The sequence below is a fragment of the Mobula birostris genome, chromosome 6 (genome assembly GCF_030028105.1).
Source record: "Mobula birostris isolate sMobBir1 chromosome 6, sMobBir1.hap1, whole genome shotgun sequence".
NCBI classification, from domain to species: domain Eukaryota; kingdom Metazoa; phylum Chordata; class Chondrichthyes; order Myliobatiformes; family Myliobatidae; genus Mobula; species Mobula birostris.
The window spans coordinates 8613121-8640498 of NC_092375.1; the positions used below are offsets into that span (position 1 = coordinate 8613121).

At 46.3% G+C, this 27378-nt stretch overlaps 1 protein-coding gene across 6 annotated transcripts in view; it reads right to left on the reverse strand.

Moving 5' to 3' along the window:
- Positions 1–3452: 3452 nt before the first annotated feature.
- usp25 (ubiquitin specific peptidase 25) overlaps positions 3453–27378 on the reverse strand; it is a 551935-nt gene continuing 528009 nt past the window's right edge. For 5 of the 6 annotated variants that reach the window (XM_072259857.1, XM_072259852.1, XM_072259853.1 and 2 more), the window contains 3 exons: positions 23677–23800; positions 10565–10760; positions 3453–4211 (listed from right to left, as the gene is read on the reverse strand). In XM_072259857.1, the coding sequence (XP_072115958.1) occupies positions 4039–4211; positions 10565–10760; positions 23677–23800 (493 nt within the window). In that variant the 3' untranslated portion in view covers positions 3453–4038. Of the gene's footprint in view, positions 4212–10564; positions 10820–23676; positions 23801–27378 lie in introns of those variants that run through there. The other variant, XM_072259856.1, reaches the window with a different exon arrangement.

Genomic DNA, 27378 nt, shown 5'->3' on the forward strand with positions numbered 1-27378 from the left:
AACAAATACGTTGTTTGCCTCAGCAACCAACACAGCTCAAGGATGTACTGGGGACAGCCTACGTCTGGCACCAAAACAGCACACCCGCACTCACTAACCTTAACTTCTACATCTCTTTAGAGATGTGACATGGTACAATGGCCCAATGAGCCCACGCTCACACCATGTGAGCTATTAACTTAGTGACCTGTACGTCTTTGGAATGTGCAAGGAAACCGGAGCAGCTGGAGGAAACCCATATGGTCAAGGGCAGAACGTACAAACTCCTTACAGACTGCGGTGCCAATTAAATCCTGAACGGTGATCACTGGCGCTATGAGCTGTTGCGCCAACTGCTACTCTTCTTAACACACAAAATGCTGGAGGAACTCAGCAGGTCAGGCACCATCTTTGGAGAGGAGTGAACAGTTGGCATTTCAGGCCAAGACCCTTCATCAGAACCAAAGTGTAACACTGAGGACGTGCAGTTATGCTGCAGGACCACTGTTAGCAGAGCTACGTAACCAAGGCCACGTCAGATCGTTCAACCGGAGGCCAAAGATCGAAAGGCCTGATGAAATGGAGATTAGAGACTAGACTGGAATCAGCAAGGGATGCTCAAAAGCTGTTGCAGGGTTTGAATGCCATAACCTCCTACAAAGATAAATCTTGTAACATGGGGGACAGCAGAGCTTTGCTTCCAGATGAGCTCAATGCTATCTATGCTCGCTTTGATCACCAGAACAGGGATGAACCCATACCTTCAACCTCTCAATCTAAGCAGGCTTCAATCGTACTGATGCCCAAGGAGGTTGTCTAAATGACTATCACCCAGTGGCACTCACATCCACAGTGATGAGAGGCTAGCGATGAAGCATATCAGCTCCTGAGTGGCAACTTGGATTCACTCCAATTCACCTACTGAAGCAACAGGTCCACAGCAGATGCTATCCCGTTGGCTCTTCACACAACCCTGGAACATGTAGACAGTAAAGATGCATACATGAGGATGCTCTTTTTCAATTACAGCTTGTCAGTTAACACCATTGTCCCTTCAAAACTAATAAGTAAACTCCAAGACCTGGGTCTCAATACCCCTTTGTGCAATTGGATCCTAGATTTCCTCACTTGCAGATCCCAGTCAGTTCAGATTGGCAAAAACATCTCCTGCACAATTTCCATCATCACAGGAGCACATTAGGGATGTGTGTTTAGACCCCTGCTCTACTCGTTTTACACCTACGACTGTGTGGCTGAGTACAGCTCCGGAGGAATCAGTATACAGGAGGGAGATTTTAAATTTGGCTGAGTGGTGTAATAACAACAACCTCTCACTCAATGTCAATAAGACCAAGGAATTGGCAGCAGACTTCAGGAGAGGGAAACCAGAGGTCCATGAGCCTGTAATCATCAGAGGATCAGAGGTGGAGAGGGTCAGTAACGTTAAATCCCCGGGTGTCACTATCTCAAAGGACCTGTCCTGGACCCATCATATAAATAAAATGGTGCACGGCAGCACCTCTACTCCTTCAAGAGTCTGTGGAGATTTGGCATGTCATCAAAAACCTTGGCAAGCGTCTATGGATGTGTGGTGAAAAGTGCTTACTGGCTGTATTACGGCCTGTTATGGGAAGATCAATGCTTTTGAGCAGAAAGTCCTACGAAAGGTAGTGGATTCAGCCCAGGACATCACAGGTAAATAGCCCTCAACCATTGAGCACCTATCTATGAAACATTGCCGTAAAAAAGCAGCATTCATCATCAAAGATCTTCACCACCCAGGCCATGTTCTTTTCTCACTGTTGCCATCAGGTAGAAGGTAGAAGGACTCGCACCAGCAGGTTCAAGAAGTTACTACACCTCAACCATCAGGCTCTTGAACAAAAGGGGATAACTGCACTCATTTAAGGACCCTTTTATCTTATTTCATGCTCATTATTTATTGCTATTTATTTATATCTGCATTTGCAGAGTTTGCTGTTCATTGTTTACAGTTATTATTCTATAGCTTTGCTAAGTATGCCAGCAGAAAAAAAAAATCTCAGGGTTGTATGTGGTGACATGTATGTACTCTGGTAATAAATGTTACTTTGGACATTGAAGAGTCTCAGTCTGGAAGATCAACGGTTTACTCCTCTCCATAGATGCTGCCTGACATGTTGAGTTCCTCCAGCATTTTGCTCTGGATTTCCAGCCTCTGCAGAGTCTCTTGTGTTTATAACTGTGTGAGTCAATGATAAGATCATACTTGGAATACTGTGTACATTTCAAGTCTCCCTTTTACGGGAAGGGTGTCATTAAACTGGAAAGGATTCACAGGATTGTACTGGAACTGAACGGCTTGAGTTATGAGAGACCGGATACAGAGAGGCAATTCCCCTAGAGGACAGGATGCTGAGACATTTATAAGATGAAGGGGCTAAATAAGGTGAATAGTCAGTCTTTTCCCTAGGGTTGTGCTCTTTGTTGTTCTACCAAGCATGATGGGAAAAAAGGAGAGTGCAAGGAGTTAAAGACTATACCAGAGGTTGTTGCCAACCTGGGCAACTTCTTCCCGTTCGTCTGCCAAAGTTTAATTGTTCTCTTCTCGTGTCGCTTTTTCCTTTTTCAGGGTGGTTGGGGTTCTGTCAGAGCCTGTGATCTACAGCTGCAGCTTCAACTACGGTTCTCCACGAGCAGTGGGTTCTCGCTCTCGGAGCTCGCCAAGCAGACTGGTGTTTCAATATATCCAGGTGCGGCCCTGTGGACAACCCGATTCCTCGCCAATGTGCCGACTGAAGCATCCTGAGAGATTAAAACATCGAGACAGTGCGCAGGTGGTGTACGGTGCTGTCCAAAGAAGTCCCCTGCACTTGAGTGATCTCCCTCTCCCCCACCCCAATGATGAGTGAGAGTCCGCTGGTCCTCGAGTTGGGGAACTCAGACAAGTGACCCAAAAGATTGTAACACTGTTGTAGCAACAGTGATCTCTCTCTCTCTCGATAGTTAGATAGAGATAAGGACTGATATGTCAAAGTGTTGGGATGGACAGTAGTTTTTGATGGACTTTAGATCATGGTCTCTGAAGGGCTTTGCTATTGCTTGCATGGTGGGCATCCTTCTGCTGGAGCAAGTGGGGTGAGGGTTGATGCTTTTGCGTAGGAGGGGGAGGGGTCTAACATCTGTCAATGGTTCTTTTTCTGATTCATGAATGTCTGTGAAGAGTAAGGATTTCAGGCTGTATAGTGTATACATTCTCTGATATTAAATTGAACCATTGCTATGTTGACATCAGAACATGTGGTGACACATGGCTGTGCTGGTTAACGCTAACAGCACATTTCACTGTATGCCTTGATGTATGTGATAAGGAATAACAGAATGTCCAAGTATCCAAGCTGGCTTGCACCTTTATCTTCAACTTGAAGCTCAGATACTTGGGTTATAAAAACGTAGACACAAAACAACAGAGGTTTCATCATTACATCTAAAAATAACCATAAATAAAACTTTATTCTTTCAGTTCCTTCACAAGCCTTGTGATGCCATTTTTCCGGAGGGGGATGGGATGACAAGGGTGGCATCTACGCCTCTAATATCTCCAACCGTCAAAAAGAATAACTTGGAAAGGTAAATCTCAGCAGACGAAACTGTGATTCTGGTGAAGTAATTGATCGCATGGTATGTTAACACTGTAACAGAAGATTGGTGGGACAAGAATTGAGAGAGGGACATCCCTCATTGTTTAGGAAGTTCAGCTCTTACTTTGTACATCAGTCTCTGTTTTCCCTCGCTTGCTCTTCTGCCTGTTTTTCTTCAAGCTGTATCCGAATCATTATGCGGTCTGTCCTCTTGGGTACAGCCATGAAAGTTTATTATGGTAAATGGATGTCTGGGTTGCAATTAACTCAATTCTTTTATTTTGTAAAAATGGGTAAAACCAATAGCAGCAAGCAAACCCTGTGACAGGACGGCATAGGGTATATTTCAGAACAAAAAAAAAACTGGAAAATGAACAGAAGTCCTGTGTTGGTTGCAGCGTGCTCCCGAGAAGACGACAAAAGATTCCTGCTTTGCTCTTCATCTACCGTCGGCGGGTGTTCGACTGAGAGATGCCATCACACGAGCGTAGCGCTCACATAGTTCATGCGTGGAGAAGGAAGGTAGTTTTGGCGGTTCGCGGAAAGCTTTGATCTCGGTCGAGCAGTCCAGCAACTTTGGCAGGAAGTCCGTCAGCTTCTCTTGTAGGTTGGCTGAGGAAGCAAGGAGGAAACATTTATCTTTCAATTTAAATACTGGTGAGGCCAAATTTGGACTACCATGTACATAGGTCTGGAAGTTGAGACGCGATGGCCAAAACCCTGGGTGTGTGAGTCTCTGAGTCCGCTGGGGAAGTCGGGGTTCCAATAACTGTGAGTCCAAGAATCCACTAGAGGCTGCGGGCCCAGAAGCCTGACCCTGAGTTGGAGAAGGACTGTCTGTGTGTGCGTGTGACTGAGTGGGAGGGTGGAAAGGAGGAAAGGGGCTTTTTTTTTGCTGCTGTTGTTATTACTTGTGTTGTTCTGCTGAACATTGCGGGATTGCTATGATGGTGTTGTAATGTGGGTGACACCTGCCGGCTACCTCCAGTATATCGAAGGGCCTTCAGTTGTGTTGGATGTAAACACAAATAACACATTCTTTGTAAGCTTTGATGTACATGTCATAAGTAAATGAATCTGAATCTGAGTTCTGGTCACCTACCTACAGGAAAGATAGCAATAAGATCGAGAGGGTGCCATGGAAATTACAAGGATGTTGCCAGAACTTGAGGGCTTGAGTTACAGGGAAAGGCTGAATAGGTTAGGGCTTTATCACCTGAAGCATAGGAGAATGAGGGGAGATTGGATAAAGGTTACAAAATTATGAGGTAGACAGAACGATGAATGCAAGCAGGCTTTTTCCACTGAACTTGGATAAGACTAAAACTAGAGGTCATGAGTTAAGGATGAAAGGGGAAATGTTTAAGAGGAACCTGAGGGAAATCTTCTTCACTCAAGAGGGTTAAGTTGGTTGTAGGCAGAGGTTGGTGGCTACTTAATTAGTAAGTGGAGACAATGGGGTTGAGAGGGAAAATAAATCAGCCATGGATCAAATGATGGAGCTGGCTCGATGAGCCAAATAACATAATTCTACTCCTGCCTCTTATGGTCGTAATTGCTGCTGCAAGTTTGCCCTACTGTGTAGGTGAGTGGTAGAACATGGGAGGTGTTGATGAAAGGCCTCTTTCTGTGCTGTGTCTCTTTATGAGGCCTTTTGCGCTGAAATTCTGTGCACTGGATTAAGCAATTAAAACTAGTGATGGGACACGAACAGGTTCGTGTTTCAGATAGTTCATGGGTTCTAGGAGCTTATAGACTCAGGAAGAGGGAGAGCAGGCAGAGACGTGAAAATAGGAATGAGGATTTTTAAATGAGGATGTCAAATGTTTGTGCCCCTCCATGGATGCTGCCAGACCTCTGAGTTCCTCCAGCAATTTGTGTATTTTGTCCTGGTCTTCCAACAGCTTGTGTTTATGATTTTCTGCTCCACTGTGAAGTCTCATCACCGTATACCTACCCCAAAGAAGTTTAAATCTTCTCTTTGATGGGAGTTCAATGAGACCCTTTCTCTTTGCCCTCCCTCTGTGATATACACATCACCTGCAAGCTGGTATGCTTTTCCCTCCTCTCCACCTTCTTATTCTGGCTTCTTCCCCCTTTCTTTCCAGTCCTGATAAAGGGTCTCGGCCCAAAATGTCAACCGCTTATTCCTTTCCGTAGAAGCTGCCTGACCTACTGAGTTCCTCTGGTATTCTGTGCGTGTGTTGATGAAGATTTTTATGCTTGGGTTTTACCAGTACAGAATTAAGTGCAAGTCTCTTATCACTTCACCACACAAGACCAGATGATCGTTTCATGCTTCAGGCAGGAAATTCTGTATTAGTTAACATTTTGAGTTAAAATAAAATGCAACTTTGGATGTTGTCTTGGGAGGCTGGCCAGGAGAAGATTTTTAATTAGATGGATTCCAGTATTTACATTTGAAATGGAAACTGTCAAGGCAAGCCTACAGGAATGCAATTGTATTTCTGCACACAAAAGCTCTTTAGAAATCAGAGGAATTCCTTCCCGCTCCCGAGACTGACCGGCAAATAAACTCTACTTAAACCAGGTCAGCTGTTCTTCAGCTGCTGAAAGGTCAACAGCCCAAATCATTAACCCTGTGCCTGTCTCCACAGAAGCTGCCTGACCTGCTGGGTAAAGGGAAGTGATAAGGGTGAGGGCCAGTGATCCCCGTCAGTGGGCCCAGAGGGCGAGGTTATTGACCACCCCCATGGAGGAGGGTCCAAGACCCCCGTCGTTGCTGAGTGATCCCCGTCAGTGGGCCCAGAGGGCAAGGTTAGGAGGGCCTGTGACCCCTGTGGTTGCTAAGTGCTGGGATCAAGATCCACGAGGGAAAGCCTAGAGGAACAAGGTCGATCAATAGAGCCAGATGTCAGACTCCAACGATCTCGGAAGACGGAGGTCCGGTTGGCAGGCTACAAGGACAAAGACCTGTATACCCCAAGGTCAAGGAGAGCGGTCAGCGGGCCCCGTGGATGAGGGTCAGTGATTGGCCAGTTTGACGAGTCCAGGGCCGAGCTCTGGAGGTGGCTTGTCCTGGGGTTGGGGGTCCAAAGTTGACAGGTCAGCAGGTGGGGGTACCCTGAACTGCTAAGGATGGGGGCACAGAAAGGGGTTTGTTTAGCTGTTGTTGGGCCTGTCTCATTGTACAATGGCTGTGTATTGTTTGACTGAACATTGTGGGCGTGTTATATTGGCACAGGGAGTGTGGCAACACTTGCGGGCTGTACCCAGCAAATACTCAGATTGTGTTGCTGTTGACACAAATAATGCTTTTCCCTGTATGTTTTGATGTACATGTGACTAATAAAAGTATAAATAAAATAATATAAAAGCAAAGATGTGATACTGAGGCTTTTTAAGGCATTGGTCGGACTGCATTGAGAGTATGGTGAGCAGTTCTGGGTCCTTTAAGAAATAATGTGCTGGAATTGGAGAGGGTCCAGAAGAGGTTCACAAGAATGATCTTGGAATGAAATGATTAATGTATGAAGACCGTCTGATGACTCTGGGTCTGTACTCACTGGAGTTTAGAAGAATGAGGGGTGATGTAATTGAATATTGAAAGGCCTAAATAGAGCGGACATGGAGAGGTATTTGCTATAGTGGGGGGGGGGGGTCTAGGACTAGAGCGTGCAGCCTCAGAATAGAAGGACAGAGGGCCAGGGGGTGGTAAATTTGTGGAATACATTGCCACAGATGGCTGTGGAGGCCAAGTCATTGGGTATATTTAAAGCGAAAGTTGATAGGTTCTTGATTAGTAAGGGTTTCAAAAGTTACAGGGAGAAGGCAGAATAGGGTTGAGAGGGAAAATAAATCAGCCATGATGGAATGGCAGAGCAGACTTGATGGGTCGAATGGCCTATTTTATGGTCCAATGGAGAGAGGTTGAGCAAGTTGGGACAGTTTTCATTGGGGCATTGGAGAATGGTGGTGGGGGGGGGGGGAGAAGAGATCCTGTAGAGGTGTGAAAAACATGAGGGACTGTATGTGCAGTCTTCCCTGGGTAGGGCAATCAGGAACTTGAGGGCACCGGTTTAAGGTGAGAGGGGAGAGGTTTAAGAGGAAGTCAAGGGGCAACTTTTTCACCCAGAAATTTGTCAGTATGTGAAGTAAGCTGCCAGAGGAAGTGGTTGTACCAGGTACAATATTTAAAGCCATGTGGATGGGAAAGGTTTAGAAGGATATAGATTAAGTGCGAGCAAATGGGACTAGAATAAGTGGGAATCTTGGTCAGCATGGTCCAGCTGGGCAGAAGGGCCCGTTTCCTGCTCTCTGCCTCTATGACAATATTTACAGCAACACCCAGATCTAAAAATATTTGTCCTGATATCTCATCTTATTTGTTCTTTCAGAATCAGAATCTGGTTTAATAATATCAGCATACGTGGTGAAATTTGTTGTTATGCAGCAGCAGTACATTGGAATACATAATTTAAAAACTGTAAATTACACATACACATATATACACAAACAGTATACATTAATAATGTTAAATAAGTAGTGCAAAAAGAGAAAAAAAAAGTAGTGAGGTAGTGAATTAATGTTCATGGGTTCAATGCCCATTCAGAACTCTGATGGCAAGGAAGAAGAATCTATCCCTGAATTGTTGAGTGTGTGCCTCCAGGCTCCTGTACCTCCTCCTTGATGGCAGCAATGAGGAGAGGGCATGTCCTGGGTGTTGGGGCTCCTTAATGATGGATGCTGCTTTTTTGAGGCATCACACTGTGAAGATGTCATGAATGCTGGAAGTCTAGTGCCCGTGATGAACCTGACTCAGTTCACAGCTTTCTGGATCAAGGATTCTTTAAAGGGTTTGATTCAAAATGTATTGTTTTGTGTAAAATTAATGCTACCGTGCCTATAAAAAGTATTCACCCCCTCTTGGAAGTTTTCATGTTTTATTGTTTTACAACACTGAATCACAGTGGATTTAATTTGGCTTTTTTGACACTGATCAACAGAAGCCTCTTTCGTGTCGAAGTGAAAACAATTTTTTATAAATTGATCTAAATTTATTACAATTATTGAACACAAAATAATTGGCAGCGTAATTATTCGCCTCCTTCAAGTCAGTATTTAGTAGATGCACCTTTGGCAGCAATTATAGTCTGTGTGGATAGGTCTCTATCACCTTTGCACATCTGGACACTGCAATTTTTCCCCATTCTTTACAAAACTTTTCAAGCTCTGTCAGATTGTATAGGGATCGTGAATGAACAGCCCTTTCAAGTCCAGCCACAAATTCCCAATTCGATTGAGGTCTGGACTCTGGCTTGACCACTCCAGAATATTAACTTTGTGTTCTTAAACCATTCCTGTGTAGCCTTGGCTTTATGCTTGGGGTCAGTGTCTTGCTGGAAAACAAATTTTCTCCCAAGTCACAGACTGCATCACGTTTTCCTCCGGGATTTCCCTGTATTTTGCTGCATTCATTTTACCCTCTACCTTTACATCTTCCAGGGCTGCTGCAGTGAAGCATTCCACAGCATGATGCAGCCAACGTCATGCTTCACGGTAGGGATGATGTGTTTTCGATGTGTGTTGTTTCTCTTACACAAAACATAGTGTTTAGTCGGATGGCCAAAAATCTCAGTTTTGGTTTCATCAGACCACAGAGCCTTCTTCCAGCTGACTTCAGTCTCCCACACGCCTTTCGGAAAACTCTAGCTGAGATTTCCTGTGAGTTTTTTTTTCCAACAGTGGCGTTCTCTTTTTCACTTTCCCATAAAGCTGCGACTGGTGACACACCCAGTCAACAGTTGCTGTAAGCGCATCTCGTCTCAGCTACTGAAGCTTGTAACTCCTCCAGAGTTGTCATAAGTCTCTTGAAGGCCTCCCTCACTAGTTATCTTGCATGGTCACTCAGTTTTTGAGGATGGCTTGCTGTAGACAGATTTACAGCTGTGTCATATTCTTTCCATTTCTTGATAATTGACTTAACTGTACTCCAAGGGATATTCAGTGACTTGGAAATGTTCTTGTATCCATCACCTGACTTGTGCTTTTCCATAACCTCTTCATGGAGTTGCTTGGAGTGCTCTTTTGTCTTCATAGTGTAGTTTTTGCCAGGATGACTGACCTTCCAGATACAGGCGTATTTTTACTACAATCAATTGAAACACCTTGACTGCACATAGGTGATCTCCATTTAACCAATTATAACTTCTAAAACTAAATGACTGCACCAGTGATGATTTGGTGTGTCATGTAAGGGGGGGGGGGTGAATACGTAAGCAATATCAGTTATTATGTGCTTTTTATTTGTAATTAATTTAGATCAGTGTCAAAAAAAGCCAAATTAAATCCACTGTAATTCAATGTTGTAAAATAATAAAACATGAAAACCTCCGGGGGGGGGGGGTGAATAATTATTACTAGCACTGTATGTGCCTGTGATGCTGCAGCAACTAAGTTTCTCATCTGTACCTATCCATACAAATACTTGTGCATATGTCAATGAACTTGCCTTTGACTAAAGATAATCAGGCAGTACGGTACTGTAAAGCCATTACAGCAGCAGTGACCCGGATTCAATCCCTGCCACTGTCTGCGAAGAATTTGTACGTTCTCCCGGTGACTGCTTGGGTTTCCTCCAGTTGCTCTGACTTCCTCCTACAGTCCAAACATGCTAGGGTTGGGGTTGTCAGCTGCGGGTATGCTATGTTGGCACTGGAATCATAGTGACATCTGTAGGCTGCCCCCAGCAATCCTCAGAATGTGCCAGTCATTGACACAAACAGCATATTTCGCTGTATGTTTTGAATGACCTGTGAGAAATAAATTTAGAAGGGTAATTGGTCACATGGGTGTAATTGGGCAATGTGGGCATGTTGGGTTGGAAGGGCCTGTTACTGTGCTGTATTTTTAAATTAAATAAAATATAAAATAAATTAAACTCCTGAGACTTTTGTGATGTGTCTCCAGTATGGAAAGCCCGGTGCTTATCCAGCCACACTTACGTTCCATTTCCTGCCCCAGATAAGAGCACCATCGGTTCCTCATGTCCTCCACTGCCACAATGTCCTTCTCCTTCATTTCATCCACCAATAGCAAGGGGAGGCAGGGGACGACCAACTCGTTCATCGTGGCGAGTCCTTCCTCCACTTCCTGGTCATCGCCTGACTCAAAGAGAGAGGCCGCGTGCTCGTTCAGTTTCTACCAAGCACAGAAACAGAATGTGTCACACAGCCTTTTACGGATGGAGGATTACAGTTCTGTGGACAGAGGGCATGGTTTCCCAATGAGCAGAGAATCAGAATCAGGTTTATTATCACTGACATACAGCTGCTCGTGAACTTTGTTGTTTTGCAGCAGCAATACAGTGCAATACATAAAATGTACTATAAATTACACTAAGAAATATATACATCAATATATAGTGCAAGAAGAGAACCTGGGGTCCAAAGATCCCTCAGTTAATGGTAAGGCTCCATGGAATAAAAACAGTTGGGAACTGCTGGTTTAGAGGCTCCGGTCACCTCACTATAGGGAGGATGAGGAAGCTTTAGAGAGAGTACAGAGCAGATTTACCAGGATGCTGCCTGGATTAGAGAGCATGTCTAATCCAGCAAGGTAGGGCTTTTCTCTCTGCTGTGAAGGAGGATGAGAAGTGACTCGATAGAGGTGTACAAGATGATAAGAGGCATTCATAGAGTGGATAGCCAGAGACATTTTCCCAGGGCGGTAAGGTTCAATATTGAATCTTTATGGGTGGAGTTAAGAAATTGCAAGGGTAAAAAACCATTATGGGAATCATATAGGCCCCCAAATAGTAGCTAAGATGTGGGGTTAAGATTGCAAAGGGAGCTGGAAAATGCATGTAATAAACGTAATGACACAATTGCAATGGGAGACTTCAATATGCAGGGGGATTGGGAAAATCTGGTTGGTGTCAGATCGCAAGAAAGGGATTTGTTGAATGCTTAAGAGATGGCTTTTTACAGCAGCTTATGCTTGAGCTTACCCGGGGAAAAACCATCCTGAACTGGGTGTCGTGTAATAACCAGATCTTATTTGGGAGCTTAACATAAAGGAACCCTTAGGAGACAGTGATCATAATATGATTGAATTGATACTGAAACTTGCATGGGAGAAGCATAAGTCACATGTATCACTATCACAATGGAACAAAGGGAATTACAGACGCATGAGAGAGGAGCTTGCCCAGGTGGACTGGAGGGAGATACTCGTGGGGATGACGGTAGAGCGGAGATGGGTGAAGTTTCTGGGAACAGTTCACAAGGCATAGGACAGACATGTCCCATGGAGGAAGAAGTTCTCAGATGGCAGGGATAGGCAAATATGGCTGACAAAGGAAGTTAAGGACTGCATAAATGCCAAGGAAAGGGCATATAAGGTAGCAAAAGCGAGTGGGAAGTTGGATGATTGGGAAGCTTTTAAAATCCAAGAAAAGGCAACTAAAAAGGCTATAAGAAGGGAAAAGATGAAATATGAGGACAGACTAGCCAATAATATAAAGCAGGATATCAAAAGTTTTATAAAGAGTAAAGGGGAGGTGAGAGCTGATATTGGACCAATGGAAAATGATGCTGGTGAGGCAGTAGTGGGGGACAAAGAAATGGCAGATGAACTTAATGGGTACTTTGCATTCGTCTTCACTGTGAAAGATGCTAGCAGTGTGCCAAAAGTCCGTGAGTGCCAGTGAGCAGGAGTGAATGCCATTGCTATTATAAAGGAAAAAGTGCTAGGCAAACTGAAAGGTCTTAGGGTGGATAAGTCACCTGGGCCAGATGGACTACATCCCAGAGTCCTGAGAGAGGTTGCTGAAGAGATAATGGATGCATCGGTCATGATCTTCCAAGAATCACTTGATTCTGGCATGGTCCTGGAGGACTGGAAGATTGCAAATGTCACTCCACTCTTTAAGAAGGGAAGAAGGTAAAAGAAAGGAAATTATAGGCCAGTTAACCTAACCCCAGTGGCTGGTAAAGTGTTGGAGACTATTATTAAGGATGAGGTTTCGAGGTACTTGGAGACTAATGGTAAGTCAAAATCAGCATGGTTTCTGTTAAGGGTAACCTTGCCTGACAAATCTGTTAGAGTTCTTTGAGGATGTAACAAGCAGGGTGGACAAAAGACAGGCAATGGATATCATTTACTTGGATTTTCAGAAGGCATCTTAAAAAGTGCCACACATGAGGCTGGTTTACAAGGTAAAATCCTATGGCGTTACAGGAAAGATACTGGCATGGATAGTGGAATGGCTGACAGGCAGGAGGTAGTGAGTGGGAATAAAAGGGGCCTTCTCTGGTTGGCTGCCGGTGACTAGTGGTGTTCCTCTGGGGTCAGTATTGGGACCACTACTTTTCACATTTTTTGTCAATGAATTGGATAATGGAATTGATGGCTTTGTGGCAAAGTTTGCGGATGATATAAAGATAGGTGGAGGGGTAGGTAGTGCTGAGGAAGCAATGTTATTGCAGCAGGACTTAGATAAATTGGAAGAACGGGCAAAAATATGCCAGATAGAATACAATTTTGGGAAAAGTACAATAATGCATTTTGGTAAAAGAAACAATAATGCGGACTATTATCTAAATTGAGAGGAAGTTCAAACATCAGAAGTGCAGAGGGACTTAGGAGTTTCCTTGCAAGACTCCCAGAAGGTTAATTTCCAGGTTGAGTCGGTGGTGAAGAAAGCAAATGCAATGTTGGCATTTATTTTAAGGGGTATAGAATATAAAAGCAAGGAGATAATGCTGAGCCTTTATAAGACACTAATCAGGCCGCACTTAGAGTACTGTCAACAGTTTTGGGCCCCATATCTCAGAAAGGATGTGTTGTCATTGGAGAGAGTCCAGAGGGGGTTCACAAGGATGCTTCCAGGAATGAAGGGGTTAACATGTGAGGAGCGTCTGGCAGCTTTGGGCCTGTACTCATGGGATTTAGAAGAATGTGGGGGAATCTCATTGAAATCTACTGAGTGTTGAAAGATTTAGGTAGGGTGGATGTGAAGAGGATGTTTCCCCTGGTGGGAGTATCCAGAACTAGAGGGCACAAGCTCAAAATTGAGAGGCAACCCTTTAGAGCAGAGGTAAGGAGGATTTTTTTTTAACCAGGGAGTAGTAAATCTGTGGAATTCTCTGCCACAGACTGTGGTGGAGGCCGTTCGTGCTTATATTGAAGGCAGAAGTTGATCGTTTCCTGATGTCAGGGCATCAAAGGATATGGTGAGAAGGCAGGTGTATGGGGTTGAGGTGGATCCGGGATCAGCCGTGGTGGAATAGTGGAGCAGACTCGATGGGCTGAATGGCCTAGTTCTCCTCATATGTCTTATGGTCTTATGACTAATACCGGGGGCATAATTTTAAGGTGATTGGGGGGAAATATAGGAGGATGTCAGAGGTAAGTTCTTAGGGTGGTTAGTGCATGCAATGCTTTGCCTGTGGTGGTTAGAGGCAGATATATTAAGGGGAATCTGAGAAACTCATAGATGGGCACATGGATGTTAAATGTGGTTATGTGGGAGAGAAGGAGTTTAGATTGATCTTTGAGGAGGTTTAAAGGTCAGCACAACATCATGGGTCAAAGGGCCTGTATTGAGCTGGAATGTTGTATGTTATGGAGTTACCATATACATTTTAATGAAGGCACATATAGTGTGAATAACGTACAATGTTTGAAGAATCAACAGGAACGCATAAAGGATGTGAGACAGGAACCTGAGGTCACGAGGGAAAATTTAGGTTGGTGGATTGTGTGTGTAAGGGGGTTTCGATTTTTATGTTACTGCGGAGGCCAATTAAAATGGCGTTTTTGTTATGTCAATCTGGGGAATGCAGCTTTGTTGTGCTTTAACGCTGAGAAAGTTTGCGCTAGCAGCTTATTGTGGTTTAGAGGGTGATAAGAGGGTGCTATTAACCAATTGGGATAGTTGTTATGGTTTTGGTGTATTTGAAGATACTGCTTGCGAGGGGGTTTGGGGACAGAAGGCGGGAGAGCGAGACAGAGGATGGACCAGGTGCTGTGAGTCCGCTAACGGGGTCGGACCCTGAGCGGGACGTTCGGCAAGGAGAGGAGACGGAGACGGACTCGTATGGAGCGTCTGGTCGACCACCGTTGTTGGTCCCAGGCGGCCGGTCGAGGTGGTCCGAGGGGGTCGCAGGGTGAAGAAGAAGGTCCTTGAGCTCCAATGGTTTTTGTGCACGAAGAGATTGAACTTTGATAAGTGTGGCGCCTTTTATTTTCCTTTTATATTTTATTCTCTTTTAATTATATAGTTCCAGTAATATCTATAAACTGTAAATCATTTAATTGCGTCTGGTGTATCGTCTGTTATTTGGGCGGGGTGGGGTACCTCACACAGCATCCACACAAACAAATTATCCAGTTTGGCGGGGCCGAGGCTGTTTCCCTAGACGACAGCGAGCCGAGCGACCCTGAGAGTGGCCAGGGGGGCTGCATTGTGGGGGCTTTGTCCGGGATGCTTGAGTCTGTTGGTATGCTGTGTGGGTGCCCTGATTAAATCTGTAATGTGTGTCTCTGTGGGTTATTTGCTGTTGATTGCTGTATGCGTTGTGGGTGCGGTCTTTGTTCGAGTTCAGACTAGCATTGACGAGTTAGAGGTGGCACTCGGGGCTATCCATGCAGTTGGGAGAGAGAGGAAAGAGTGGTCTGATTTGGAGGTAGAGTCTGCGAACAAATGTTCTAGCTCTGGCAGGCTCCGCCTGGCACTGGGGATAGTGTCCACCCCAGGAGGGGCGGAGGCGCGTGAGACGTGGGCGGAGCGGATTTCTCAGTTGTTAGATGAGTGGCAGTGCTTGGTTGAGGGAGAGCGACAGGGATTGGTTGAAAGTTTGAGTAGGCGGGCTGGTGACGGTGTTAGAGCTGTCAGGTTCACTTACACCGTAGTGACAGCTGTCAGTTATTTGAAAGAGGGGGGAAAGTTTTCAGTGTGTCTTCTCTGGCAAGGAGGGCGGCTAAATTGCTTGTAGTACCAGGGGATCAGTTGTTCAGCTGATCAGAGAGGTGTCGGGAAACTTAGGTGTCGGGCCCAGTGGGGGAATGGCTTCGGGTCTCTGGGGAAGCACGTTCCCAGCAACATACCGATGAACTTCCGAAAGGAAAAGACCCTATTCCTGAAGGCTTAGAGGGGCCATGCCCCAGGGTGTCGCTATGGATAGAGGGAAGCGATGCTAAAGCTATCCTCGACCCCGGGGCACAGATCAAGTTGTTGTACAGTTCGTTTTACAACCGGTGTCTGAAGCATTTATCCTTGACAACCGCAAGGGCACCGGAGACTTTGGGTACTAGTGGCAGTAGTTATCCAGAAGACGATGGACCCTGGAGTTCATGGGGGCATTGTCTGGGCACCCAGCGTGTCGAGTTGCTTCTGAGGACGTGTGTAGCAGCCTTGAGCCGGTACCGAATTTAAACGAGACCCGGCGGTGGTACGGCTTGGGGTAAGTAGCTGAGGGTGAGACCCTCTTGGTAGATGCTCCGAACCACCACGAGGGAGGGGAGTTGACTGCTGAAGACACCTCAGTGAGAGAGAGGTCGCGGCAACTGGACCCTGGCGGCGTGGAAGATGAAGGCAGCGTGTGTGTGGATTATGCGACGTGGTTTAATGTGCTGCATCTGAGGAGTGGATGTTGCCAGATCCTGAGGAGTGCGGCTGTTGATCCGAAGATGGCCTTTACTAGTTCCCTAGGATTCTTCCGATCCGGAAAGATGCCCAAGGGCATATCCGGAGCCCCTGCATCCTTCCCGCGGGGCATGAGGAAAACCAAGGGGGAAGTGAAGGTGTGTGGAGTTTTGACGTATGTGGATGACCGCCCAGAGCTTGGATTCGCCTGGGGGGACTATGAGGCGAGGCGAGTGGCTGAGCCCGGGCGACCGAAGCGAAGTGTCAAATGTGGAGGAGTTTTTGGCCGGAGGAGTTTGGTGCAATGTGAGGAAAATGACCCGACATACCAGTTGAACTTCCTGGTGTTCGGACAGACGGTGGTGGACCGGGGGATGGAAACCCAGATCGTCAATCTGAATGAGACACAGGGAAGAGAGGGGATTTGCACCGCACTGCGGTCATATACTGACGAATTAATCCAGCGAGAAGAAACAATGACCCACCTTCGAAGGGATCAGCAGAAACTCAAGACGTCCATTCAGAACAGATTGGAAGATTTACAAGTTGGGGAAGATCAAGGAAGTGTTCTGACTAAGGTCAGCAGAAAACCGAGAGCCCAGGGAGGGGAGTTTGACTACACTCCCGAGGAGGTAAAGAAATGGTGGACAGATCTCGAAAAAGGGAGGCGGACGCTTGAAAGGAACCTGAAAATGACTATCGTGAGTTTAAATGAAGTGGAAAAACTGAAAGTTGACCTGGAAGACGCCCTCAGGAAGAAACAACCGGAGGCTGAACATTCTTTAACTGCTGCTTTTCAGGTCAGGGTGGAAGAAGCTGGTAGGGTAACTGCGTCCCAGATTGAGATGGCCAGGAACCCTGAGTCAGAACTGCTGAGGCTGTGACGAGAGTTGAAGGAGTCCCCGAAGAAGCTGACGTCTCGACTGCAGGAGGCTGAAGGGGTAGCCCCGGCTAAATGTTCCAGTTTGGAGAAACTTAACCAGCAGCTATTGATCGAGGGAATGAGGAAGGATACGGATTCGAAGGATGATGTGCTGCACATGTGGAACATGCTGCCTTTCGCTAAATTCCCCGTGATTGAGGAAGAGACCTTTGGCCCTTCTCCCACTGAGTCAGGTGTAGTGGGGAGGGCTAGCTGTGGGCAGTCTGAGTTGCAGCAGGATTGGGAAGGAGGAGAGGCGGGGCCCTGGACATGGGACTGGGGGCTCCGAGCTGTAGTGGTGGCTTGAGTGAGAGAGGAGTTGGCAAGCAGGCCCGAGGTATCTCTAGCAGTGTCTGAGCCTTTTGGGTTTAGGTGAGGGGGTACAGAGGTCTCAGAGGGTTCAGAAGCTCCCAGATAGGTTGGCCTATTTAGCGCCCGTGGGACGGGAGTAAGGTCCACTGTTTGGGGAGCACTGTCACTGTGTGTATCTGTGTATGTGTGTGTTGTGTGTCTGTAGGACTGGGTGGCGAGTTATTTAGAAGTCATGAGGACATGACTTTATTTGGTGGGGGGAGAGTGTAAGGGGGTTTCGATTTTTATGTTACTGCGGAGGCCAATTAAAGTGGCGTTTTTGTTATGTCAATCTGGGGAATGCAGCTTTGTTGTGCTTTAACGCTGAGAAAGTTTGCGCTAGCAGCTTATTGTGGTTTAGAGGGTGATAAGAGGGTGCTATTAATCAATTGGGATAGTTGTTATGGTTTTGGTGTATTTGAAGATACTGCTTGCGAGGGGGTTTGGGGACAGAAGGCGGGAGAGCGAGACAGAGGATGGACCGGGTGCTGTGAGTCCGCTAACGGGGTCGGACCCTGAGCGGGACGTTCGGCAAGGAGAGGAGACGGAGACGGACTCGTATGGAGCGTCTGGTCGACCACCGTTGTTGGTCCCAGGCGGCCGGTCGAGGTGGTCCGAGGGGGTCGCAGGGTGAAGAAGAAGGTCCTTGAGCTCCAATGGTTTTTGTGCACGAAGAGATTGAACTTTGATAAGTGTGGCGCCTTTTATTTTCCTTTTATATTTTATTCTCTTTTAATTATATAGTTCCAGTAATATCTATAAACTGTAAATCATTTAATTGCGTCTGGTGTATCGTCTGTTATTTGGGCGGGGTGGGGTACCTCACACAGCATCCACACAAACAAATTATCCAGTTTGGCGGGGCCGAGGCTGTTTCCCTAGACGACAGCGAGCCGAGCGACCCTGAGAGTGGCCAGGGGGGCTGCATTGTGGGGGCTTTGTCCGGGATGCTTGAGTCTGTTGGTATGCTGTGTGGGTGCCCTGATTAAATCTGTAATGTGTGTCTCTGTGGGTTATTTGCTGTTGATTGCTGTATGCGTTGTGGGTGCGGTCTTTGTTCGAGTTCAGACTAGCATTGACGAGTTAGAGGTGGCACTCGGGGCTATCCATGCAGTTGGGAGAGAGAGGAAAGAGTGGTCTGATTTGGAGGTAGAGTCTGCGAACAAATGTTCTAGCTCTGGCAGGCTCCGCCTGGCACTGGGGATAGTGTCCACCCCAGGAGGGGCGGAGGCGCGTGAGACGTGGGCGGAGCGGATTTCTCAGTTGTTAGATGAGTGGCAGTGCTTGGTTGAGGGAGAGCGACAGGGATTGGTTGAAAGTTTGAGTAGGCGGGCTGGTGACGGTGTTAGAGCTGTCAGGTTCACTTACACCGTAGTGACAGCTGTCAGTTATTTGAAAGAGGGGGGAAAGTTTTCAGTGTGTCTTCTCTGGCAAGGAGGGCGGCTAAATTGCTTGTAGTACCAGGGGATCAGTTGTTCAGCTGATCAGAGAGGTGTCGGGAAACTTAGGTGTCGGGCCCAGTGGGGGAATGGCTTCGGGTCTCTGGGGAAGCACGTTCCCAGCAACATACCGATGAACTTCCGAAAGGAAAAGACCCTATTCCTGAAGGCTTAGAGGGGCCATGCCCCAGGGTGTCGCTATGGATAGAGGGAAGCGATGCTAAAGCTATCCTCGACCCCGGGGCACAGATCAAGTTGTTGTACAGTTCGTTTTACAACCGGTGTCTGAAGCATTTATCCTTGACAACCGCAAGGGCACCGGAGACTTTGGGTACTAGTGGCAGTAGTTATCCAGAAGACGATGGACCCTGGAGTTCATGGGGGCATTGTCTGGGCACCCAGCGTGTCGAGTTGCTTCTGAGGACGTGTGTAGCAGCCTTGAGCCGGTACCGAATTTAAACGAGACCCGGCGGTGGTACGGCTTGGGGTAAGTAGCTGAGGGTGAGACCCTCTTGGTAGATGCTCCGAACCACCACGAGGGAGGGGAGTTGACCGCTGAAGACACCTCAGTGAGAGAGAGGTCGCGGCAACTGGACCCTGGCGGCGTGGAAGATGAAGGCAGCGTGTGTGTGGATTATGCGACGTGGTTTAATGTGCTGCATCTGAGGAGTGGATGTTGCCAGATCCTGAGGAGTGCGGCTGTTGAGCTGAAGATGGCCTTTACTAGTTCCCTAGGATTCTTCCGATCCGGAAAGATGCCCAAGGGCATATCCGGAGCCCCTGCATCCTTCCCGCGGGGCATGAGGAAAACCAAGGGGGAAGTGAAGGTGTGTGGAGTTTTGACGTATGTGGATGACCGCCCAGAGCTTGGATTCGCCTGGGGGGACTATGAGGCGAGGCGAGTGGCTGAGCCCGGGCGACCGAAGCGAAGTGTCAAATGTGGAGGAGTTTTTGGCCGGAGGAGTTTGGTGCAATGTGAGGAAAATGACCCGACATACCAGTTGAACTTCCTGGTGTTCGGACAGACGGTGGTGGACCGGGGGATGGAAACCCAGATCGTCAATCTGAATGAGACACAGGGAAGAGAGGGGATTTGCACCGCACTGCGGTCATATACTGACGAATTAATCCAGCGAGAAGAAACAATGACCCACCTTCGAAGGGATCAGCAGAAACTCAAGACGTCCATTCAGAACAGATTGGAAGATTTACAAGTTGGGGAAGATCAAGGAAGTGTTCTGACTAAGGTCAGCAGAAAACCGAGAGCCCAGGGAGGGGAGTTTGACTACACTCCCGAGGAGGTAAAGAAATGGTGGACAGATCTCGAAAAAGGGAGGCGGACGCTTGAAAGGAACCTGAAAATGACTATCGTGAGTTTAAATGAAGTGGAAAAACTGAAAGTTGACCTGGAAGACGCCCTCAGGAAGAAACAACCGGAGGCTGAACATTCTTTAACTGCTGCTTTTCAGGTCAGGGTGGAAGAAGCTGGTAGGGTAACTGCGTCCCAGATTGAGATGGCCAGGAACCCTGAGTCAGAACTGCTGAGGCTGTGACGAGAGTTGAAGGAGTCCCCGAAGAAGCTGACGTCTCGACTGCAGGAGGCTGAAGGGGTAGCCCCGGCTAAATGTTCCAGTTTGGAGAAACTTAACCAGCAGCTATTGATCGAGGGAATGAGGAAGGATACGGATTCGAAGGATGATGTGCTGCACATGTGGAACATGCTGCCTTTCGCTAAATTCCCCGTGATTGAGGAAGAGACCTTTGGCCCTTCTCCCACTGAGTCAGGTGTAGTGGGGAGGGCTAGCTGTGGGCAGTCTGAGTTGCAGCAGGATTGGGAAGGAGGAGAGGCGGGGCCCTGGACATGGGACTGGGGGCTCCGAGCTGTAGTGGTGGCTTGAGTGAGAGAGGAGTTGGCAAGCAGGCCCGAGGTATCCCTAGCAGTGTCTGAGCCTTTTGGGTTTAGGTGAGGGGGTACGGAGGTCTCAGAGGGTTAAGAAGCTCCCAGATAGGTTGGCCTATTTAGCGCCCGTGGGACGGGAGTAAGGTCCACTGTTTGGGGAGCACTGTCACTGTGTGTATCTGTGTATGTGTGTGTTGTGTGTCTGTAGGACTGGGTGGCGAGTTATTTAGAAGTCATGAGGACATGACTTTATTTGGTGGGGGGAGAGTGTAAGGGGGTTTCGATTTTTATGTTACTGCGGAGGCCAATTAAAGTGGCGTTTTTGTTATGTCAATCTGGGGAATGCAGCTTTGTTGTGCTTTAACGCTGAGAAAGTTTGCGCTAGCAGCTTATTGTGGTTTAGAGGGTGATAAGAGGGTGCTATTAACCAATTGGGATAGTTGTTATGGTTTTGGTGTATTTGAAGATACTGTTTGCGAGGGGGTTTGGGGACAGAAGGCGGGAGAGCGAGACAGAGGATGGACCAGGTGCTGTGAGTCCGCTAACGGGGTCGGACCCCGAGCGGGACGTTCGACGAGGAGAGGAGACGGAGACGGACTCGTATGGAGCGTCTGGTCGACCACCGTTGTTGGTCCCAGGCGGCCGGTTGAGGTGGTCCGAGGGGGTCGCAGGGTGAAGAAGAAGGTCCCTGAGCCCCAACGGTTTTTGTGCACGAAGAGATTGAACTTTGATAAGTGTGGCGCCTTTTATTTTCCTTTTATATTTTATTCTCTTTTAATTATATAGTTCCAGTAATATCTATAAACTGTAAATCATTTAATTGCGTCTGGTGTATTGTCTGTTATTTGGGCGGGGTGGGGTACCTCACACAGCATCCACACAAACGAATTATCCAGTTTGGCGGGGCCGAGGCTGTTTCCCTAGACGACAGCGAGCCGGGCGACCCTGAGAGTGGCCAGGGGGGCTACATGTGGAAGAAGCAGATTCAGTGGGAGCTTTCAAGATGGATTTGGACGTACACTTGTTAAAGAAAAAATATGAAGGGAAGTAGGTAATAAGAAAGGAAGTGGGAGTGGGGGAAATTTTACAAAGAGCATGTTAGAATTTGAGGCGCAATGACCAGAGTTCCAAGTCTGCCAATCTCGGTGAATCTGCTGGGGAAGTAGAAGGCCCAATGCCTGCTGGAGGCAGACAAAAGACTACTTGTCCCGGGGTTAGCGGACTGTGCATGTGCGTGAGTGAGAGGCAGGGAGGAACAGGGCTTGTTTTCATGCTGTTTTGTCACCGCGTTCTGAGTTCTGCTGAACATGGTGAACATGCTATGCTGGCGCTGAAATATGTGGCACCACTTGCAGGCTGCCCCCAGCACATCCTTAGGTGTGTTGGTTGTTAACACAAATGATGAATTTCATCCTATGTTTCAAGGTACATGTGATAAATAAATCTGAATCTGAATTGGCCAAATTGATTCCTTCTGCACTGTGCTTTTCTATACTGCACATGCATCAGATGTTATCTGACAATTCATAGAGTTATACAATAAACCATGACACAGACCCTTCAGCCCAGTCTATGCTGACATGTTCTCCCTCCCAATTTGTTGTGTTCTGCTTTTATCCCTTTAAGTTCTGCCCCTGCACCTACCCATCCAAGTACCTGTTTCAACCACTCCTTCTGGCAATCCATTCCCTACAGAAACCACCCTCTGCCCCTCAGGTCCTTTTTAAGCCTTTCCATTCACCCCTTAAACCATGGATTCCCAACCGTTTTTATGCCATGGACCCTATCAATAACCGAGGGGTCTATGGGTCCCAGGTTGGGAAGCCCTGCCCTAAACCTATGTTCCATTTGCCTGCACTTGGTCCTCACCCCTCCAAAGCTTTTTTATTCATGTACCTGTGCAAACATTTTAAATGTTACAACTGTTCCTGATTCTACAACTTCTTTTGGCAGATCCTTTCCACATACCAGCCACCCTTTGCTTCAAAAAAATTGCCTTTGACGTCTCCTTTAAATCTTTTCCCTCTGAACTTAAGCTTTAGACTCCCCTACCCTGGGGAAAAGACTGTAACCATCCATCTTATCTCTCCTCTCATCAATTTAAACATTTCCATAAGGGCACCCCTAATACTCCTACGTTCTAAGGAATAAAGCCAACTTCTCCCTATGACTCATGCCCTCCAATCCAGGCAACATGATCATAAATTGTTTCCGTACTCTTTCTAATTTAATCACTTTCCTATAACAAGGTGACTAAAAGTGTACACGGAACTCCAAGTGAGGCCTCACCAATGACTTATATATATATATGTCCCAATTCCTATACTGGATGCTGATTACAGGTATCAAAAAGAGTGAGATTAGATGCTCTGTACTATTTGCATTGTCCTATACAGGTGTCATAGATGCAACTGCTTGCATGGGTGTGATGTACTTTTTTTGTTTCAACCATGAGTTTGAGGAGATTTGATATGTCACTAAAGACTTGTAAATTTCTGTCGAGGTCTGATGGACAGCATTCCGACTGGATGCATCAGCACTTGGTCTGGAGTCTCCAATGCACAGGATCACAAGAGGGTACAAGGAATTATACACTCAGCCAGCTCCCTTACGGCACCAACCATCCCCACCATTGAGGCCATCTTCAAGAGGCTGTCATCTTCCCCGCCCTTACCTTGTCTCACCGATCACCTGGCAGTTTCTCACCCCCACCCTCATATTCTGGCTCCTTCCTGTTCTTTTCAGTTCTGATGAAGGCTCTCAGCCTGAAACATCATCTGTTTATTCTCCTCCACAGATGCTGAGTTCCTCCAGCATTTTGTGTATATTACATCGTCTCTGTGAATCCTACTTACAAGCAAACACTCCCGCCTGTAGTGTGACATCAGCTCTTCATCGTGCCCTCTGTACATGCCTTTGGACAGCAGCTCTTTGTTATATTGGTATGCGTGGATAAGATAAATCAAAGCTTCACTGTAACTGTAAAACAAAATGGAGAAAGGTACTCATTACTTCATATACAGCACCCAGCAACACGAAGAGAGGCCTACACAACCTAGAAAGTCAAGGGAAGTAAGCGGATAGAAATGTCTCAAAGATCTGCTCCGAGTCCCACACACATTCCTGATGGAAAATGCCAGGCTTTGTATTGCTTTGTTATATCTGAAATATGATGGCACAATACAGGCTCTTCAGCCCATGATGTTAGAGCATAGAACACCATAGCACTGTACAGGCCCTCTGACCGTACGACTAGAAGACACAGAAGCAGAATTAGGCTACACAGCCCATTCCATCATGGTTGATTTATTATCCCTCTCAGCCTCATTCTCCTGCCTTCTCCCCATAACCTTTGACATCAGAACCTATCAACCTCTGCTTTAAATATACCTAGTGACTTGGCCTCCACAGGCTTTGGTGGCAATGAATTCCACAGATTCACCACCTGCTGGCTAAAGAAATTCCTCCTCATCTCTGTTCTAAATGGATATCCTTCTATTCTGAGTCTGCGTCCTCTAGTCCTAAACTCACCCACTCCAGGAAACATCCTTTCCACATCCACTCTAACGGGGCCTTTCAATATTCAATAGGTTTCAATGAGATACCCCCTTCATTCTACTAAACTCAAACATGTACAGGCCTAGAGCTATCAAACATTCCTCATACACAAACCTTTCATTTCCAGAGTCATTCTTGTGAACCTCCTTTGGATGCTTTCGAACGCCAGCACACCTTTTCTTAGATAACTGGCTCAAACCTGTTCACAATACTCCAAGTGCGGCCTAACCAATGCCTCCTAAAGCTTCAGCATTATACGCTTGCTAACATTGCATTTGCCATATTATATTTCATGGCCACTTTTTTCCTTTTATACTGACCTTGACTTTCTGTGTCAGCCACTGTTACCTCAGCATCCTTTCAGAATACTTCTTCAACTTTGGTATGTATCTATCTTGCAGCTTCCAAATTGCCCCTAGAAATTAGAGCCACTACTGTTCTGCCATCATCCCTGCAGTAATTCCCTTTATCCACTATACTACCGATACATCTGACTTTAGCTTCTACATTTCAAATTTCACGATGAATTCCATCATATTATGACCACTGTCTCCTGAGAATTCCTTTACCTTAAGCTCCCTAATCAAATTTTGTTTATTTCACACCACCCAATCCTGAATCGCCTTTCCTCCTAGTTGGATCAGCACAAGCTGCTCTAAAAAGCCACTGTGTAGCCATTCTATAAATTCCACCTCTTTGGATCCAGTATGAACCTGATTTTCCAAATCTACCAACATTTTGAAATCCCCCATGACGAGTGTAATATTGCCCTTTTTACATGCTTTTCTATCTCCCACTGTAATTTGCAGCCCACATCTTGGCTACTGTATCCTTGGATGTTAAGCTCCTAACTCTGATCTTCTTTCAGCCATGAATCAGTGATGCCCACAATGTCATACCTGCCAATCCCTGTGTTACAAGATTATCTACCTTATTCCATAAGAGCATAACACATAAGAACAGAATTAGACCATTTGGCCCATCAAGTCTGCTCCACCATTTAATCATGGCAACAAAGCCATCTATTCCATCATCTAAATCATTGATATACAGCATAAAAAGAAGTGGTCCCAACACTGAACCCTGCGGAACACCACTAGTCACTGGCAGCCAACCGGAAAAGGATCCTTTTATTCCAACTTGCTGCCTCCTACCAATCAGCTCTTGCTCTAACCAGGCCAGTAACTTTCCTGTAATACCATGGGCTCTTAACTTGGTAAGCACCTTGTCAAAGGTCTTCTTGAAGTCCAAATATACAACATCCACTGCATCCCCTTTATCTATCCATGTGTAATCTCCTCCAAGAATTACAACAGGTTCGTCAGGCAAGATACCCCTTAAGGAAACCACGCTGACTTTGTCCTATCTTGTCCTGCATCTCCAAGTACTCTATAACCTCATCCTTAACATTTGACTCCAACATCTTCCCAACCACTAAGGTCAGGCTAACTGGTCTATAATCTCCTTTCTGCTGCCTTCCTCCATTCTTAAAGATTGGAGTGTCATTTAAAATTTTCCAGTCCTCTGGCACCATGCCACAGTCCAATGATTTCTGAAAGATTATTACTAGTGCCTCTGCAATCTCTACCACTTTCAGAGGTAGTGCGGTTCATCTGGCCAGGGTGTCTGATGTACCCTTAGATCTTTCAGCTTTTTGAGCACCTTCTCCTTTCTAATAGTAACCGCACTCACTTCTCTTCCATCACACTCTTCAACATCTGGCATACTGCTAGTGTCTTCCACAGTGAAGATTGATGCAAAATACTCACCTAGTTCATCTGTCATCTCCTTGTCTCCCCTTATTATTTCTCAGGTCTCATTTTCTAGAGGTCCTATATCAACTCTCAACTCTTTTATTTTTTACAAACTTGAAAAAGCTTTTACTATCCACTTTGATAGTAACTTACTTTCATATCATTTATACTTTATGCATTCAAATTACAAAGGAGGAAGTGTTTACTATCCGGAGACATATCAGAGTGGATAAGTCCCCCAGGCCTGACAAGGTGCTTCCTCGGATCCTATGGGACGTAAGTGCAGATATTGCAGAGGCCCTAGCAGAGATATTTAGAATATCCTTAGTGACAGGAGAGGTACCAGAGGAATGGAGGATAGCTAATGTTTTTCCACTGTTTAAAAAAGTCTCTAAACAGAAACCAGGAAATTACAGGCGTTCAACACAATGATACCCTCAGTTATAATCAACAAGCTCCAAAACCTGGGCCTCTGTACCTCCCTCTGCAACTGCATCCTCAACTTCCTCAAAGGGAGACATCAGTCTGTGGATCAGAAATTACATCTCCAACTCACTGAAGGTAAACACTGGTGCACTCAAGAATGCAGGATTTGCCCACTGTTCTACTCTCTCCACATCCATGATTGTGTGGCCAGGCATAGCTCAAATTCCAGCTATAAATTTGCCGATGACACAACTATTTTTGGCAGGATTTCAGATGGTAATGAGAAGACATATAGGAGCAAGATAGATCAGCTGGTTGAGTGGTTTTGTTGCAACAAATTTGCACTCAACATCAGTAAGACCAAGAAACTGGTGGTGAACTTCAGGAAGGGGAAGGCTAGGGAACACACCACTGAGAATCTATTCTGGGCTCAACATATTGATGCAATTACATAGAAGGCATGACAGCAGTTATATTTCATTAGGAATTTGAGGAGAATTGGTATGTCATCAAAGACACTGGCAAATTTCTACAGATGTACCGTAGAGAGGATATTAATTGTTTGCATCATTGCCTGGTATGGAGGTGTCACTGCCCAGGACCGAAAAAAGCTGCAGTAAGTTGCAAACTCAGTCAGCTCCATCATGGGTACTAGCCTCCTCAGCGTCTAGGGCACCTCCAAAAGTTGGCATCCATCATTAAGGATCTCTATGACCCAGGACATGCCTTCTTTTCATTGCTACCATCAAGAAGGTGGTACAGGAAGACACAGACTCAACGTTTCCGGAACAGTTTCTTCCCCTCTGCCATCAGATTTCT